We start from the raw sequence: 19667 nt of genomic DNA on the forward strand, positions 1-19667 counted from the left end.
AAACTAGGATGGATTCCCTGAGGCAGGCTCCTCTCTGGTTGTTCCAATGTCCTGGTCAGGAGTTCGGAGGGGATGCCAGATTATCTGTGTATGTTGATTTTCCACTGGCAGGAAATGAGAGAATGGGGCAGATATTCCAGAAAAAGGTTTATAAAAAGTGGAATCACTTTTAATGTGCAAATCCAGGGATAAACAAGTCCTGCAGGCTAGAAATTCAAAATCTGCAGGGAAATAGTTCAGTAAACAAATAGGTTCTATTCATGTTGAGTTTGAAACAGCAGGGTATGGTAACTAAGCATAGAGCTTTCCTACCAACCTCAACTATGGCCAATTTGCCATTCCCTACTGCAATCTCTCCATGCTGTGCACACTTTCCTGCATTCTAGTACAGCCTATTCTCCCCTCTTCTGCTGCTTCTCCAAGCCCATGGGAGAATCTCCCTTCTCTTTGCTTTCTCAATGGGCTGCACATTCTCACCTTGAGGTGAGTGGAAATGTCAGCTGGAATGTGGGTTTGGAAAAAAAAAAATCTTGATGCTTGTCCAAACCTACTCATGTTTATATTGGAGCTTGTGAGTGACATCAGAGCAGGGAAGAGTATAAACACCAGCAGGACCTTACTCCGAGACTTTTAAAACTGCAAACACATTGCTGCCTCCAAAGTGCCTGGGGACTGATGTGCTGAAGTGCCAGAGAGTAAGGCAGCATGAGAAGCCAACTGGAAAAGCAGCTGCTCTTCTTCTCTCTTCTCTGCATCCTTTCCAAGGTAAGGAAGCTGGGGGCTTTATTCTTAGTCAAGGAAGCTTTTGGTTCTTACTTGCAAAACAACCTGTAACCAATAGAAACCAGCTTTGTAACTGCAACAATTCAAAGATCTTACCATGTTTATTAGTATGCATGCTGCAGAATGTATCATATTCATGCAACCCCTTGAAGGTAGAGGCAGGGAGTTCATGACTCTCAGGAAATGTCGAATTAAGTAGCAATGATTTAAAATGAATGAGCCAAACGTATCTCTAGTGCAATTCCACTAAAGACAAAGGAATGACAACAAAGGTAAGTTTGGACCTATATGCATGACCCATCTTCATTATTAATTGTGTCCAAGGCTCTGGCATGCATACCTGCTACCTGCAGACAATTGTAGTAATGGTTTATAGACCTACTTCTCCAGATTCATTGTCCTGCACTGAAGCCTCTAGAGACACAGAGCCAAGCAACCGGCACTGCTTTTTCAGGATTACTCAATGATTATCCAGTTTTCACTCCCAAGATGCAGTGAAGCACATGTGCAGCTGATGCCTCCTGCAGGATTTTGGTTGCTCTAAAACATTTTTTCCTGGATCTGAAGTGCTGTGTGAAACAATTCCCTTTGCAAAGAGCAGGAAAATTTAAAACTTTTGAATTTTTCAGTTGCAAATTTCTTGAAATGCTGCTTGAATTCCTCAAGTTGGACACATCACAAGCAATGAGATCATTGCAGTGTGATGCCTGTTTGAATTTTAACCTGCATACTTGTGGCCTATAATCATTAGGACAAATTGTCATCTAAGGACAAGCTAACTACAAAGGAACAGAGGAAAACAGGATTAATGGAACCGGATTGGATCAATCATCTGGATAATTTTTCCCCAGTAGTGGCCTATAGTAGATATTTCATAGGCAGATGAAAACCCATTATAAAGATACATCTGGCCAAAGCTGTACATGAAGAAAAATTTCTTCCTGACCCTTGTAGCTCTCAACTTATTTCCTGAAGAACGATGATTGATAGCCCTTGTTATTTCATCCTAGCCAGTGTAACTGTAGGTATTGTACCTATGCTTATTCCTGTAAATCTCACTACACTTTTTGTCTCCGTAATAACATAATTCAATAATAAAAGTGTATTAAAGAAGGGATTGTGCTAGCTATCTGGGATACATTTGACTCTCGTGCCTGCCACTGAAGTTACTACAGGGAGATAAAGGATCATCGTGTGAGTTGCACTGACGCCAATGAGGAAAATAAACAGCAGCACCAAGATCCATTCTGTCCAGGTATAGGCTGCAGAATGGGAGAGTGTTGCTATGAGACATGCTGCTAATGAAACAGGGAAAGGAAGATGATGATTAATATGAACATTCCTGTGGAATCCACGGATTGCTCCCCTCATTGTCAGTCTCAGCAGAGAAGCCAAGGTCTGAATCAGCATGGAGACTGAACTCTGCTCTGGCTTCATTATGTAGGCAGGAATGCATGGCACACTGGTAGGGGCAGTGTGCGTTCATAGGAAATTTACTCTGCTGCTGTTCATGTTGTACACAAGGGGGCTATCAATCCAGCATCTTTCACCAGCAATGAATTCACTTGAAAAATACAAATGGAAAGCTACTGATATTTTTTCTGTGATAACATATCGATATTCACAGCCACATTTGCAAACAGGGCCCTTCCTGTGTCTGCAAAATATATTTGCACACAGGTAATTGTGCATGCAGAATGGATAATCAATATTTATATCTATCTACCTACCTAAACTCCTGCAGGTCACTGCACTGCAAATCAGCTGACTGTCCATGCAAACAGGCATTTGTGCACAAACTTTCCTAAGCAATTATCCATTCTATCTGAGCAGCTATATTTTCCAAGCGCAACTAAGCGCCCATTGTTTGAAAATTTCAGCCAAGTGTGCCACTTGCACATCTGGCCAAATTGGTGCAGAGGCCGCAGCAGCTGGGGCTCAGAGCATCACTAAGGACACATTATGGGCCAAAGCGAGAAATAGTGACACTTACTTGGTTTCACTCATTTGATTAAGCATGCCTAATTTTGGGTACCCATAGAATATGGTAAGAAGTCCCACTGCTCTGATATGATGTAATGCCTGTAGGGAAGCTGTTGCATTGTACTACTGCATGTCAATAACTCACATTTTAGCTGCTCCACAAAATTACACAAAAGTACCGACTGGCACAGCCTATTAACAATGTAACACACTTAGGAGCTGTGGTCTAACACCTGCATCATTTTTTGCACCACCACACTGTGTCGGTGTATATAATTGTTGTTGAGCCAAGTTCTGAGACTGTGACTCAGTTTCTGTTCATCCTTACCGCCTGTTCTCTGGCTAAACTCCCGTTAAAGTACCAAAATGGTAACAATACTTAATGCTTACCTAGTACTTTACATTTTCAAAGTACTGTGTAAAAAATAATTAACTCAAACCCCAGTTCCAGGGCAGGTCAGTATTATCAACCTCTTTTTACCAATGGGGAAACTGAGGCACGAAGCCGTTATGTGACTTTCCAAAGGCCTCACTGTCATTAAGGTTAGGGGGAAAGAGAGGGAGACTCAGGTATTGGAGGAAATAAGAGACAATGCAGTAAGACCAATTCTCATTGGTTTGTTAAATCAAAACTGGACCAGTACATAGGGTGCCTCCCGCAGTTCATTCTGAGTAACTTCTAATCTAGGGCTTAATCCTGTGGGGTGCTGAACATCCTTGATTCTCATTGGTTTCTGGGGGGGCTGAAGATGCTCAGAATCTTGTGGTATCATAGGAACAGTTGTTTTCAGATCTATCTTGAAGCCTCTCTGTGGAATACAGAGTCTCCTGAGTCATGCTGGGAACAAAACCCTGCCCCCCATGAAACTAACCCCCCAGCAAGCCTGAGGTGAACTCAGTGGGGTTCACTGTAAGGTTGCAGCAGCAAGCTGAGGAAAAACCCTGTGTGAGCACTTATGGTTTTGCCTCTGCAGGTCTGTACTCAGCTCTGCCGGACACCATGCTACTGCCCCTGGATCCCACCCCGCTGCCCTCCCGGTGCCCCTCTGGTTCTGGACGGCTGCGGCTGCTGCAGGATATGCGCGCGACGCCTGGGAGAGCCCTGCAATCACCTCAATGTGTGTGATCGGAGCCAGGGCCTCATCTGTGATTACAGTGATGACCACCTGGGGAGAGGAGGAACCTGCAACTGTGAGCACATTCCTCTCACTCTTTTCATTAAGGCCTGGCTGACACCGGGGAAATGGCTCCCCCAAATCCCAGTCTGTTCAGCTAACCCCATCCTAAAACTGTTGGGACCTGCAGCCAGCCCAGGCAGCCTGACCCGCTCTCAGAGGAGTGGTTAATAAAAAGTGGTTCTGGACGCCTGGTGTCTGCTCTGTGCTGTGGCTCAAACCAGTTTGTAAGATGGTTTTGCTGACCTGGTTTCAAAGCCGGTTAGAATTTTGAGGGAAATGTCGCCGGTATCGACCAACCCACAGAGCTAGCAAAGAAAACAACTGTCCCAGGGTAGAGCGGGCTGAAATGTATCTGGAACATGCTTATATGGAGCCCCAGATCCGACATTTAATCCCCCAACCAGTCCTGTTAAACAAAGGCTCTGACCTCAGCGCAGGGAACAGACACAGAACATGGACTGAGTTTTATGCCATGTCATCAACTTCTGTTCTCTCTGGAGTTCTCACATTAGCTGGCAGGAGCGTAAACAAACTCACCAAACACTCCTTGAGTTCCTGTCCTCCTGAGAGAGCTCAGGTCAGCTGACAGGGATGTGAGCTGAACAAACATCAAACCTTCCCCGGGTTAAAAGAGCTAATGGGCAACAGATTCACTTCCTTCAGCGGGTTCCCAAGAAATGGTAGTTGCTGCTAGTTTGGAGGACTTACCTGTCTTTTTTAGGTATTTCTGGGATGCTCAATACCATAGTACCTAAGCTCCCATATCACTGGGCTCTGTGCTGTGCCAGCGGGCAGTGGGGTTGTCGCAGTCCTAAAACTTTGCAGACATAAAGGACATTTGCAAAGTAAAGAGTCAGTGGTTCTCTTGCAGGCTGATGAACCTCTTCTCTGAGCAATTCACAAGGAAGTAGGCAAGAAGATTGGGAAGGAGGATGGGATCCCTATGGAGGAGAAGCAATAGACTCTATTGAGAAGCTCTTCTCTCTCCCTCTTTCTGTCTGTCGCTCTCTCACACACACACAGACCACTCTTCAGTCACTTTCTCAGTGGCCTTCAGTCCAGTTCAATCTTAGTTTATCCCTTCAGGACTCTCTCAGGCAAGAACACAGCTTCCTACGATCCCACACAGGGTACATCTCTGCCAAGGTATATTTTTCCTGCCGATGACACACCAGACAGCAGGCAATGAGAATAGGGTCCCGTCCTATATCTGCTCCCCTTCTGTCTTCCCAAATGAGACCTTCAAAGCACATGGGCTATGGGACCACGTGGCTGCTGCTCCTCAAAAGTACTTTCCATCCAGGGGAAGCTGGCACAGCCAGCACCACTTTCAAGGCCTAGTTTACACTACAGTACAAATTTAGGTTGATGTAAGGCAGCTTACATTGACCTAACCCTGTAAGTGTCTACCCTTATGATGTAACTTGCCCACGACACCAACTTACTAAGTCCTCCCCTGCGAGAGGTGTAGCACTTCAGTCAATGTAGTTAGGTTGACATAGTGTTAGTGTAACACTGTGTTGCTTACATCAACTGTCGCGGCCTTTAGAAGCCGTCCCACAATGCCCCACACTGACAGTTAAAGGGGCACAAGCGCTCCTGGTGAGGACGCATACCGCCAACACAAGGAGTGAAGTGCGGACATGCAAAAGCGGTTCAATTACTGCAGTGGCTGTACATCGATGTAACTTAGGTCGACTTAATTTTGTACTGTAGACTTGCCCCAAGAGGAAGTCTTTGGGGTTCTGACTCCACCCAGGACAGGGAGGCAGCAGCCTGAGAGCTTTACATTCAGTGTGTCGATCATATTGCGAGCGACTCCCACTCAAGAGAAACGCAGCAAGACTCCTGTTGTCTTGCTCCAGTGAGGAATCCCCTACAAGAGCTGCTGCCTGTGGCCCATGAGGGTCCAGGTTCCAGGCTCAGCAGAGGAAATGGGCTGGATGCACACAGAATGAGCTCAGCCTCTGAGAGGGATCCTGGTGAGCTGCCCCAGTGGCTGGCTGCTACCACCTGGCAGCTGAGACTACAGAGAAGGCTGGACTGTGAATGTCCCTGTGGAATGTGCAGACGGTTATTATTTATTTATTAGCTAGTGCTGGTCCAATGATTCATCGTGAATAAATTCTCCGACACATTTTGGCATTTGTCTCAGAATTAAGCACACGTCATTGTTTTCATTCTCTCACCAGCTCTGCAGAGGGACAAATGATATCCTTTAAATAATTAATCCAGGAATTCTTTGCACGAAAAGGTTTATTTGAAAATAAATGATGTCACCATTAGACCAGCTCTATTCTTATTTAACATTTGTATCCAGTGCATAGGCATGCACGGTGGACCACAGAGAGAATTCAGCTACTTCTCTTTGTCTAGGCACTTACATTGTGATCACCACCACTGAGCCAGGAGAAAAACTCAATACCTGGTATGAGGAGCTCACCAGATAGATCCTGTAGCTTATCATAGCCCCAGCAAAGCCAACCACCTGGATAATCTAGTCGGTTACCTCCTTCACCTGGCCACTCTGGGCCAGATGCAAAGCCCTTTGGAGTTAATGGAAAGACGCTCTGGTTTCAATAGGCTTTGGACCAGGCCCTAAGTTGAGCCCACAAATGACCGATTCACCTTTGTAATGATTGTATGTTTGCCCTCAGTGGCACCTAAGTCCTTCTCTCTGCGTTTGATTGGTCGCTTTGTTACTGTTGGGTTACTCTGGATATTGATTGCAGTTGAGGAGGAAGACGACAGCTGCGAGGTGAATGGAAAGGTCTATCGAGACGGTGAGGTGTTCCAGCCCAGCTGTAAGATCCAGTGCCGCTGCTCAGACGGAGGCTTCACCTGTGTACCCCTCTGCAGCGAGGATGTCCGCCTGCCCACTCCGGACTGTCCCCATCCGAGGCGTGTGGAGGTCCCAGGGAAGTGCTGTCAGGAATGGATCTGTGAGAGGCGAGACAGTCACTTCCTTCAGGATGCCAAGCCAGGTAAAGTCCTGAGTGCCCTGGTACAATTATATAATATAATCAAGGTAAAGTAGCAGCCCTGGAAGGTCCATTCACCACGGAAAGGGTTAAACCAAATGGAACCTGTTCTTGCAATTGGGTTCCTTACATTGTGTAACCTGCAACAGTGAACAACTAAGCAACAGTACCTAAAAATGCCTTATCTTTGTTCTGGAGGGAGCCCTCTAAGGGTGAGATGACAGATCAGTCTACCTGGCCCATTCACTCATCAACTTCTGGACATCAAAAGGAGAAACCCCACCCCCAACTCATTTCACAGACTGCAGGCGCTCCTTGGTCACTACCAGCCTGGGCTGGATTCGTACCACTGGCCAAGAGCAAAGTACATTCGTGTGTGGCTTAAAAGTCTCTTTCCATGCCTCTTCCTTGTGCAGTGCTTAGGCCGCCTGGGATAGCATCAGCAAGTTTTTCCTACCTCTGTGAAGAATGGAGCACAGAGTGGAGTGCCTGCTCTGCAACCTGTGGCATGGGGATTTCGACACGGGTGTCAAACCAGAATCGGTACTGCAGGCTCGAAACTCACCAACGTTTGTGCATGCTCAGACCCTGCCAGGCTCTCCCAGGAACATCTAATACAGTAAGTGTTAGACTTCAGCCAGTAAAACACTGCTAGCAGGTCTATAGTTGGCAACAGATTTTATAGAAAAAGGAAATCCTAACCACCACACTGACGTAAGGATCACAGTAACTCTCTTAGCCGCCTGTGTACACACATACCACTCACCAGCTAGCTGTGTGCCTGGGTCAGCTTCTCAGAAAGGCTTTCTCCTTTTTGCAGGCACAAACTGCAGCTAGAAAATCCAAACCTGAAACTAAATTGAATGGTGCAAACCTGAGTTTTTGCCCCACTATGTGACTCCAAGAGCAGTGATGGGTCCAACATGACCCAGCGCCTGCTAATGGAATTGGTAAAGCCTGGACATACCCTCTGACTCAAGGTGCATTCACAACTCCCCCGGTCCCCTGATGATTTCCCCTTACTATCAGTGTCATCTACATCAAATCGGGACTGAGCCAAAGCCAATTTGATCCCAGGAATAATAGAGGTTTTTATTAAACTATGAACCCCTTAAAGAATGTCTGGGACGTTCACTTGGCAGTTTGAAATGACAAACTAACGTGCCATTGTAGGCCTTTCCTTCTTTATTGGGCTCCTTTTAACACCTCCTGTGTGTAGCGTTAGCTGTCACCATCCTACAGGGTAAGTTACCTTCACACTAAGGACTGGTCTACCCGATGATTTTTGTACTGGTCTAACTAAGTCAGTTGGGGGAGGGAGGGGGTTACCAGTATACTGTATACTGCTGTTTATCCGAAATCCTATTATCCAAACCTCTGCATTATCTGAATTCCTTCCTTGTCCCCTAGCATGACATACATCAGTGGCTCTCAACCTTTCCAGACTACTGTACCCCTTTCAGAAGTCTGATTTGTCTCACATATCCCCAAGTTTCACCTCATTTAAAAACTACTTGCTTACAAAATCAGACATAAAAATACAAATGTGTCACAGCACACTATTGCTGAAAAATGGCTGACTTTCTCATTTTTACCATATAATTATAAACTAAATCAAGTGGAATATAAATATTGTACTTACATTTCAGTGTATGGTATATAGAGCAGTATAAACAAGTCATTGTCTGTATGAAATTTTAGTTTGTTCGTTCTTGGCTAGAGCTTTTTATGTATGTTGTAAAACTAGGCAAATATCTAGATGAGTTGATGTGCCCCCTGGAAGATCTCTGCAGACCCCCAGTGGTACACGTACCCCAGGTTGAGAACCACTGACATACATGCCCAGGTTGAGAACCACTGATGAACAAGGAAGGGACTTGGATAATGCGGAGGTTTGGATAATACACCAGAGACCTCCTGGCCAGGACTGTGATGAGGAAGAGGAGCACAAGCCCCTGGCCCCGCGGGAGGCCGCCCTGCTGTTGAATGGCTCCTCTGGCAGTGCAGGGAGCCCTCTGCAGCCCTGCCCTCATGGCCCCACTCATTCCCTCCTGTGCCAGCGGGACTGTGGAGGGCGCCCTGTGCTGCTGTGGGGCTCGTGATGCCCGATACCTGCAGGCACAAGGGAAGCTGCAGTCCTGGTGGGGCAGGGCACAGTCCTGGCTGGGTGTTTCTGCACTGCCTCACCAGGACCACAGCCTCCCTCTCCCCCCAAGGATCACAGGGAGCCCTCTGCAGTCCCGCAGCCCTGGGAGTGAGCAGGGCAGAGCAGAACCCTCCCTCCTCCCCCTCAGGACAGGATAGTGAGGAAGAGGAGGAGGATGAGCCACCAGCTGCTGGGGAGGCCTTCTTGCTGCTGAATGGCTCCTGCTCTGTCAACTAACTGAACTCCCGATTATCTGAATAAAATCCATGTCCTCCATGCTACTCTCATAACCAGGCGTATAGTATAGTTCTACTGGTGCAACCCCTAGTGTGGGCACACTTACAGCAGCAGAACATATTCCCCTTCCTGTCTGGGCATGGCTATCCCAGTATATAGCACCTTTATACTAATATAGGTGCATCCACACTGGGGGAGCAGTATAGCTAAAGCAGTACAACTTTTGTGTTTAGAAAAGCCCTTACATAGACTTAATGGTGTATAACCCTCCCCCACCCTCCCCCTGTTGACTTCTCTTTACATTTTGTGGGCCAGATTTCCAAAAGGGCTCTCTCCCTTTATGGGAGGAATTTGCACTCCCACTTCTATGTCTGCAATTGCATTGCAAACACAAATCAAGTAGTTAGAGGGGCAAATGCTCAGACTGGTGCCTGCAATTCATTTTACAGGTGCAAGACTGGTGCCGCATATTTGGTGGGTACAGAAAGAAAAGGCAGGCAGCCTGGAGCAAACGTAGGTCTGTCTGCCTGTGTTAAATGGAGTTAGTTCTGACACACATGTGGCGGGGATGGGGAAGCCTGACTCTAGGCATAGTTACTAACCAGTATCAATGGGCCATCCCAGACATCATCTACCTTTGAAGAAAATAGTATTCCGACTCCCAGGATGATTGCCGGATAAGAAACCCAGGTAATCTTTGATGTCACTGAAGTTGCCTTAAAGCACAGCAGTCATGTCCGGTTAGAACGCCATGAGAGATTCCTCTCTCGCTGCACAGGTCATTCTCACTCAGGTTTGAGGACATGTCACTGTTAGTGACACTAGAGAAACAATTCTAAGATGCTTTAGTCTCCGGGTTGGCTGTACAGTGTCAGTGGGTAAGAGAAAAGTTACACTGTCTGCTCTGTCTTTCCAGAGGGCAAGAAGAGGTCGTTTGTAGCCCCGCCCACACCGTTCAGATTTTGGTGTCAAGACTTCATCCCAGCAGCCAGATTGACCCAAGCCCAGGTCGCTATGGTTGCAGCAGAAACGGGTGTTCTACCCCCAATGAAGCTAGGGAAGAACTGACTGACTTCAGCTGCAAAGGAGGATGAAGAATCTGGAACAAGATCCCTGCCCCCTTGCTCGTGCCCATTACAGTTTCTCTAGACAATGTGGGGAAATCCTGCCACGTGTATTTTAAACCGTGCAGTGGCAACGTAAGCTTATTGCCAGCTTGTGACCGCTGTTGTAGTATGTCCCTTGCAAATGATGCTGTGTGGGTACAGTCACTCATGGAATCATGCATGATCCCCTCTGTGGGAGAGTCATTATAATGCCCCGGCAGGCCAGGCTGTCGCTGCTTTTCCAAGTAGGTTTTTATCATTCAGAATTAAGCAATGGGGTTAGTCTGGGGTTAGCTTTGCACGTGGAGCCTGGGACTGTCACTCTCAGGCAGGTTCTGGCTACCCCTTGCGTGAGGGGATCTCTTAGGAGTGCCGGGATCCCCCAGGAAATGCTCAAATGGAGCAGTCACTGCAGTAGGGGAGGCAAGGAGGGCACAGTAAGGCTGGATCTTCAGACACAAATGTGCTCGGCGCTCTGGGCTGGCTCCAAGGCTCACTGAAGTCGATGGACAGACTCCCATTGATGTCAGTGGGCTTTGGATCAGGCCCTGAGAGTGCTGTAGAGTGCAATTCCCTGTACATGGACTTAAAAGCATTATTAAAGGTTAGCAGATCTCAGCCTCTCCTCTGTCTGTATTAGGGTCCCATATGGAATGCCCGGCTATCAGCATTGCCCATGGGAATGCCTGGCTCGGATTATCCCGGATGCGTGCTCTAAAGCAGTGAATGCCTTCCCAAGCTCTGGGGCAGTATTCATAGCTGCACCGGTGCTTCAGGCCTTTGCAATTGGTACTCTAGGATCCCCTCTCCATCTTGGGATGAGTCTCTGTGCTGGGTCTGCCTTCCATTCAGTTGTGTGCCTTCCATAAAGCTTTGGCTGCTCACCACTGTAAGACAGGAATATGAAGCAGGCCAAGCGCCATGGGGGTTAGAGTAGATACAGTCAAATGGAAGCAATCATTTGCTGGTAAAGTATGATTCAGAGTCCCTTAACTTGGCACAGTTTCCCAGAAAAAGTTTGGGAATCTCTATATTAAAGTATGAATAAAAAACCAAAAAGTTAGAACAAGTAATAGGTATGGCCACCCCAAATCCTTCTACTTCTCCAGATGCAGCCTACAAGGAGGGGAATGCTTCTTTCCAAGTTCTGGGGATGATTTCTTGATATATTTCTTGCTGGCCAGATTTTCAAAGGCCCAATATGCCTGTAGCCAACTCCTAATATGTGTATACATTAAGGTTTGTGCACACACAAGTGAGGGGTGCATCAAAAATGCTGCTCCTTCACCCAAATGTCACACATACTGCTCTGCTTTGTTTTAATTTGCCAGCTAATGCCAAGACATTGACTGTCTCAAACATTAGAAAAAACACTGTAGGGAACAATTCTGTACTGACCTTCAGGGAAAGGACTAGATGGCACCTAATACCATAAATTCTTATCTCTGATTTGTACAGTTCTATTATTCACATACAATCAGCTCATTATATCCAGCTATCACCACAAATAAACAGCACATATTCAAATTGTCATCAGAACAGGGGTCTTCCTTATGATAGTTTTAATTCACCTTCCCTGCTCTGAAAATACTTCCCTCTGAAAGTAACAGTGAAGTTCCTATCCAGCAGAAAGCATCTCTTTAGCATCGCTACATTCCGTCTACAATACCAGTGGCTTGGCATGTTTTTCAACCAGGCAAACAAGGAATTCACACACTGTTGATCCCATTCCGAAGCTCCGGAGGTGCCACCTAATATCCAAGCACAAAAACCTAAAGTCCATGGCCAAAACAAAGGCAGCAAAACAGCAAACGAACCGCAAAGCTGGGAAAGGGCCATCTTCAAATACAGAGGCGGTGTTCCAGCAGGAGCAGCCAAGGAAAGTTATTCTGCAGGCAGCCCGAGCTTTATTTTCTCACAGTGGTAAACTTTTAGGGTTATTCAAAACTGAAGTTTAAATGCCCTCTAATGGCCTCTATTTAAATCTGCAGAGGCAACACACTTCCTCATCCCATGGACAAATGTGAACTGCAACTAGAACGGAGCTGTGTTTTTGATTATGAATCCAGACAAGATCTGGCAATTTCAGTTTTGTATTTGTGAATTTGAAAATAAAAATGTGCTTATCTAGCTGTATAGATTGTATTAGTGCATCTCTTAAAGGGAGCGGGCCCTGTTCTGATCTTCACTAACATCAGAGGAGTTATACCTGATTTACACTCGGATAAATGAGATCAGAATCAGGCCCAAACAGCTTGGATATGTTTGCAGTTCAGGAAGATTAAATTTGGATAAGAGAAACACAGGCAAAATAAAAACATTTGAAATTTCATAACATTTTGTCAGCTGTTCGCAGCCTCGCAACATTTCTTAAACACTGTTAAATCTTTTGATTACATTGGTTTCTATTTTAATTTGATGTATTTCTGTGCACATGCATATGTACCAGCTGGGGTGTACATGGATGAATAGTATTATTATTATTTGTATTACTGTGGCACTTAAGAGTCCCAGCCATGAACCAGGACCCATTGAGCTAGGCACTGGACAAACAAAACAAAAAGAGGGTGACATGTGCATGTATCTGTATGTGTTGTACCTGTTGGACTGTGGCTACATTTTTAGGCATGCACACGTATGATTGACTTGTGTGTATATGCATTAGTTTGTGCCTCTGTACATGAGGATGCATACCACTTGGGCATGGGGGGAGTTGTAGATAATTTAAATTACAGTATCATCTCACTCTCCCTCATTGTGTCAAGTTAACATTAATACACATTCCTTTAACCACTCTTCATCTTCCTGAGAAATTATGGGCTGAATTCTCCGTCCTTTACTCAGCACTTACTCAAGCTAAATCCCCACTGACTCCCTGACTACAGGATCTGGACTGATATTTTTCCACATTTTGGGCTGCATTCCCTAAATGTCATCATCATCCGAACCCCCTCCCTACCACACACACACACATGTGAACACAGCACCAAAATACACACCTGGGAGTGTAGAAACAAAAGTCTGTACAACAGATGGTACTTGTCTCTCCTGCAGACAGAGCACAGCTGCCAAAGGTGAAACTGACCTGTGGTTGGCTGAGAAGTGTGCAATGCTCACTGAAGAATATGAATAATTCTAGTCAGACTCTTTGTTAACCAGCAGAGTACAGGGCATTTAAAGCCATGGAGTAAAGCTCTTTGGAATGCTTTCTTTAAACACCGCTATTATGTATATATGAAATGTAAGTACTCTTTGTTCGTTAAGGTGACCCCTTTTGATAAAATATGTTGACAATTTTTCTCTATGTCCCTGTATATAGATAACTGGTGGGAAAAAGTCTGATGTTTTTCAGTCATCTGTACAGAAAAATGAAGCATAGCTCAGGCTGCACATGCAATAAGAACCGGTACTTTAATTAAATACTTATCAAATGTTGCTCAAATTCATTTCTTACACTGATAAAAAAGTCCATGACTCACAGTTTTTGAAAGGAAACCTTGAAATTCTTATCTCAGCTACAACTGACAATACACATCTTTGCTATCCTTTATTTTTTCTGCAAGATGCCATTTCTCACTGATTAACTAAGCAGGAAACATCTAAATAATAAATGAATACATGCAAATGAACTGGAAGGATTGTTCTTTCCATAGAGTGTAGCAGAACCAACTCTTACAATTTAATTGTGAGGGTCACAATATTTGGTGTTTTTAAGAAAGCCCCTTGCTCACTGGACATGTGATTAGGTGAGAATCTCAGGTCTCATTTTTTTTAAAGAAGAGTAAGTTTCTAGTCCTCATGGTTGTGAAGAAAAGCTTGAAAAAGTCACCCTTAATGCTCAAAGCCAGAAGGCAGATCAAAACTCTAATGTATTTTTTTTTTAATTCCCTGATTTTTGTGCCAGTCTCAGAATGGGGCCTGGCTTATGATTTTTGAACAGTTGGGGTTGTTCACAGAATCCTAGAAGGGGGAAGCCAAACCAAACTAACAAAAAGTCCCCTTTAAGAATACATCCAAACCAACCCAGCTACCAGAGTTCCTAGTTCTCTTATTGTTTTGGGACTGAGGTAGGCTTTCTCCCTTTCCTTTGAGTGCTGGGTCAAGCGAGGAGCCACTTAACCCTCTTCATAATGCCCTTAACTCAGAGCCACCAAAGTACAGTCAGAGAAACAAAGTATCTAGGAGCCAGGCTTATGACCTGACTGTCTACACCCTGTAATAACAACCATACCCCTCTCTCACTCAGCTTCCTTTTCCTGTTTATATAGGCCAGCCCCCAGGGTGGGGCAGGGTGCTCCTTGATTGCACCCATGCAATGTTGGCTGTAAGCTTCAGACCATTCCTTAAAGAGGTAGCACACCCTGCCACAGTTCGGCAGTACTTGGAATGGGCTGGCACTGACATGCTCCCTTTATACCCCACAGAGTTTGAGAACTCATGGACCCGCTGGATTGCCAGTAAAGGGGGTCCATATGAATTTTTAAAAAGTGGGGAAACATGGACTGGCATATGTAGAGCGATGGTAGAAACCGAGGCTCTAAAAAATCATAATACAAGTAAAAAAGCAAGAATTCTGCAACTAATGTCTATGGCAGTGAGATGGTTTAAACAGCACGCCACCATACTGGCCAGACAGGTAATGGAAAAAACAGGGGAAGTAGAAGAGGCAACCCGGGCAGTAGAGCACTGGAAAGCCCAAGCTCTTTTAGCAGGGCAACAGGCAGTCCAGACTCAGGATATGCTGGAACAAATAAAGCAGGAAAATAAAAAATTGGAGACAGCTGTGGAAAACTTGCAGAAGCAAAAGGTGCCGTCCCCGGGTGTTCAATGGACTTCGAGTGCTGTTACAGTGCCTGAAGTGTGGGGACAGAAATGGAAACATGGGACAATTGGAATGGATGCTGCAATGGGGACATGTGGAATGACCTAGTTGAACCATCCTCTCTTGACCCATGGGCAGAGGCTACAGCACCGCAACCACCACCTTATGATGCAAACCAGGTTCTGGGTAAACCCTCCCCAAAACCGAGATCAATTCCAGTTAAAACAGGAGGAATGGGGGAAATGGGAGAGAAAGCCCTATCGAAGACCCTGCCCCTAACACTCCAGGTATACCCCACTTTACCCTTGATGCTACCCCACACACAGATGGCCCTCTTGCATTGAAGTTATGGGATGCAGTGGAAACTGCAACGAAAAAATTAACTGATTGTTTAAGGGAGCCATGGCCCCGCAGTAATTATGCAGAAAGGGAAAGGAATCAGGCATCCAAAAGTACATATACCCCTCACCCACCTTGCGTGAGTGGCTTAACAGCCAGGCTCGATGCTTTAAAGATTAATGAAGTAACTGCGCTAGCTGGAGCTGTCGGACCCCCCCCTTCTGAAAATTTTAATGAGTTTATGGCATGGCTTCATAAAGGCTCGCAGTTATTAAAGGCAGTAGGAATTGACATGTTATAGGAACCAGTTTTGGTACAAACACTTTTGAGACCCCTGAACTGTCATACCCTTGGTTTTGATGATGATGTGGCGCAAATGCTTAAACGTGTGACTCAGAAGCATTTTAAGTTATCCAGTGAGTTAGCTGCCCTTAAAGGAATTGCAAGAATGTCAGGGGATGCTCCGGCCAAGCTGGCTGACAGAATTCAAACATATACTTAATTAACAGCGGGCTTTACTAACCTGGAGGATTTGAAGCAACTTGTTCTGGAGGCACTGCTTTCTGGTGTGTTAGAATGGATGAATGCTTGGTGCGAGAATGGAGGCAAAGAGGTACCTTGGGATGAATGGATTGCAAAAGTGGAGACTGCAGTTAAACAGCAAGAAGGAACTCCTGTCAATGAGCTGTGAACTCAGTTAGGACGGTGGAAAACAGAGGGTCCTGGATACTCTCCCGGTGGCCGTGGCCGGGGTTGGAGAGGTCGTGGAATGAACAGGGATAGAGGCGTTAATAGAGAGAGTGAATGGGATCGCCTGGAGTTCTGAAGCAGGAAAACTTAAACCTTAAAGGGGAGATTGAGAGGCTGCAGGCACAGCTGCAGGCATGTATGATTGGTAAGGAGTCTCAACAGGAGAAAGATAAGACAGTGACAAAGGTAGCTAGGGCAACTGTCTTGGCGTCTGGATTGAATGACCCAATCGCTACTGATACAGTAACATAGGACAGCCCTCTCTGCAACTCGGAATGCATTTTTCAGCAACCCATGACAATTGATGTCTGGGGGCGCCCCCACTTAAGCATCCGAGTCGGGGATGGGCTTGTAGATTTTCTATTGGACACGGGGGCTGGAATTCCCATAGTAAAAGATGACTTTGACGTATATCCAGTTGGGGATTCTGTGCAGATCCAGGGTATATCAGGAACTAACCAAACATATAATGTTAAAACCCTCCCTCTCCAGTTTGGTGTACATACCATTCAAGAGAAGTGCGCTATTGCAGGGAGAGAAAATCTAATTGGGGCAGAAACTATCAAACAATTGGGATTAATCCTAGATTTTCCAAATATGTGTATCAGACAAACTCTCCCTGTAACGGAAGGCACAAATGATATTAACCTGATCCCCATGGGACTGGCTACACAGACGGTAAAAGCAATAAAGCCTAAACGGCCACCTCCCCCCCCCACGCCAAAAGGCTGGGAAGGCTGGTGGACTGAGATTCAAACCGTCTGGGCAGCGGACTCCCTAGATACGGGGAAAATGCAGACCTCTGTTACATTGGAGGGAGACATACCCCCATTCATAAAACAATACCCGATACCCCAGGAAGCAAAGGAATCTTTAAGGCAAGTGATAACAGAATTGGAAAAATGAAATTTAATTAGAAGGTGTTCAGTGCCTAACGCGGCACCAATTTGGCCAGTTAAAAAACCTGATGGAACATAGAGGTTAACTATTGACTATCGGGGGCTAAACAGAACTGCCAAACGGGGAGCACCAGTAGTGGCGGCTTACCCAGAATTGTCGGAGGTAGTAATCCCTGACATGAAGTGGTTCTCAGTAGTTGATGTGGCAAATGGCTTTTGGAGTTTACCCTTAGACCCAGAGTCTCAATACAGAAAATCTTTTGTATTCCAAGGTATGCAATACTGCTGGAATGTTTTGCCAATGAGGTACTGTGACGCACCCACAATCTTCCATACTGTAGTGAGAAATATGCTGGAGAAAGAGGGGTTGTTACAAACGGGAAGAATAGTTCAGTGTGTAGATGACATTTTAATAGTCAGTAAAACAGAGCAGGAACGCAAAGTGTTAATGCAGCAGTTGCTGACTAGCTGCCAAGCCTACGGCTTAAAGATTAACCCCTCTAAATCCCAGATTAGACAGCGAGAAGTGCAGTATCTTGGAATTCGGCTCAGTACTGGGGGAAGATCTGTGGATAAGGAAAGGATGAAGTGTATTGTTAACTTCCCTATGCTGGTAGATACAAAATCTTTGCAGTCTCTTTTGGGGCTCACTAATTTTGCAGAGAATTTATGGTTGGGTATGCAGAGAAGGCAGGTCCCCTGTATGAGGTACTTAAAAGACCACAGTGGACCTGGACAGAGGAGGCAACTAATACATGGGAAAGTCTGAAAAAGGGGTTAATGGAGGCACCTACCTTGGCCACCCCTAACAATGAATTCCCCTTTGGATTGTACCCTAGTGTTAAGAATTTCTGTATTGTTGGTATGCTTACACAGGATACTGGTGTTGGGGAAAGATCCGTTGCGTATTATAGCAGGGCGTTAACAGGTCCAGAAAGCAAACTGGAAAGTTGTGAGCAAACTGCTCTTGCTGCTTACTGGACACTACAAAAAGCCCAGGCAATTATTGGAGCAAGCAAGGTGATTGTAAAAAGTCACCATGCACTGAGGAAATTACTCAGTCAGGAAAATCTGGCTAAAGGACATGTGAGAGTTGATAAAGCCATTCAATAGGTCTTTGCTCTCATGTCCAAGAATGTTCAATTAGTCCCACTAAAAGAACCGGAAATATCTACATGGGGATTGACTATAAATGGTCAAGAACATGTTTGAGAACCCCAACGGGAATCTAAGGCACACCCTGTATTTAAAGCAGCCCCAATTGACCAGGTAATTGGAAAAACCATTTGGTTTGTGGACGGTAGTTCGTATTATACTGAAGGAAAATGAGTCACTGGCTTTGCAGAGATTTGTTTAACTGGGAACATGCAAGGCAGTGAGTCGTTCCAGTATCAATTGGCCAAAGGAGGAACACAGGCTGCAGAGGTGTCAGCGGTCTTGGATAGGATGAAGGACAAGCAATCCGAGCTTATAATAGGAACTAATTCTGATTATGTTTACAATGGCACCACTATTTACCTCCCATGGTGGAATAGTATGGGTTTTACGGGAACCGATGGATCGGGCATTTAAACACAAAATCCTATGGCAGCAAATAGAAAGATTGGTGAAGCAGTATAAAAAGATCCGGATGGTTAAAATAAAAGCCCATAAAAGAAAGGGTCCTTTACAGTGGGAAAATGAACCAGCAGATAAATTGGCTAAGGAGGCAGCCCTCACTGGCATACTATGGGAGCCGATGCCCGTGGCAGTAACCACCCACGTACAGGCAAAGCAGGAACAGGAAAGTGAAGAAAACAACCAAAAAGAGCTTCAGTTCTTACAGGAACTCAATACAGCAATGGACAATAGAATGCCCCTCACAGTGGCAGGGGGTTCAGCTGAAAAAAAAAATGGAGGCCTGATCCTGGCTAAACCAGACGATGAATGGGTCCTGGTAATCCCTTAGCAGATGCAGTACCTCCTTTTAGGATGGATACATGGTTCACTTGTGGGGGGAGGGAGGGGAGGCACCCAAAACAGGAAGAGGCACTGGAAAAGCTTAGAAAACTGGGGTGGTGACCTGGAATGAAAGAGGATTTAAATCTGCATATTTATGGCTGTTTGACATGTGCTAAGCAGGACCCTGCTAGAAGGAAAAGAAGAGGAGAGTTAATGCATCAAGTATTAAAGGGACCCCTCCAACGCTTATAGGTGGACTTTGTAGGGCCCTTGCCTATCACCCCTATAAAAAATAGATTCTTGTTTGTAATTGTGGATAGCTTTAGTAAGTGGGGTGGAAGCATTTCTGACCAGAAAAGAGAATAGCTGGGCTGCAGCAAAAGTATTAATAACAGAAATTTTTCCACAATGGGGACTTCCACATAGTATTGATTCTGATAATGGCCCCGCTTTTATTGGACAGGTATACCGAAGTATGGGTAACTGGGCCGGTATTCCCCTA

The 19667-nt window shown here is 45.5% G+C and overlaps 1 protein-coding gene and 1 long non-coding RNA gene across 3 annotated transcripts in view; one reads left to right on the plus strand and one right to left on the minus strand.

The window, feature by feature from the left end:
* The first annotated feature begins 222 nt into the window (after positions 1-222).
* Positions 223-12550, plus strand: CCN5 (cellular communication network factor 5). The gene is made up of 5 exons (XM_054045603.1): positions 223-765; positions 3741-3957; positions 6677-6928; positions 7342-7544; positions 10225-12550. Exons 1-5 carry the CDS (start codon positions 706-708, stop codon positions 10246-10248), a joined length of 756 nt encoding a protein of 251 aa, XP_053901578.1. The 5' UTR covers positions 223-705; the 3' UTR covers positions 10249-12550.
* LOC128846477 (uncharacterized) overlaps positions 6804-19667 on the minus strand; it is a 37363-nt gene continuing 24499 nt past the window's right edge. The window contains exon 6 of one of the 2 annotated variants that reach the window (XR_008446788.1): positions 6804-6884. This is a non-coding gene — a long non-coding RNA (uncharacterized LOC128846477). Of the gene's footprint in view, positions 6885-17730; positions 17791-19667 lie in introns of those variants that run through there. The other variant, XR_008446789.1, reaches the window with a different exon arrangement.

Source organism: Malaclemys terrapin, chromosome 12 (assembly GCF_027887155.1).
Source record: "Malaclemys terrapin pileata isolate rMalTer1 chromosome 12, rMalTer1.hap1, whole genome shotgun sequence".
In the NCBI taxonomy this organism is placed as follows: Eukaryota; Metazoa; Chordata; order Testudines; family Emydidae; genus Malaclemys; species Malaclemys terrapin.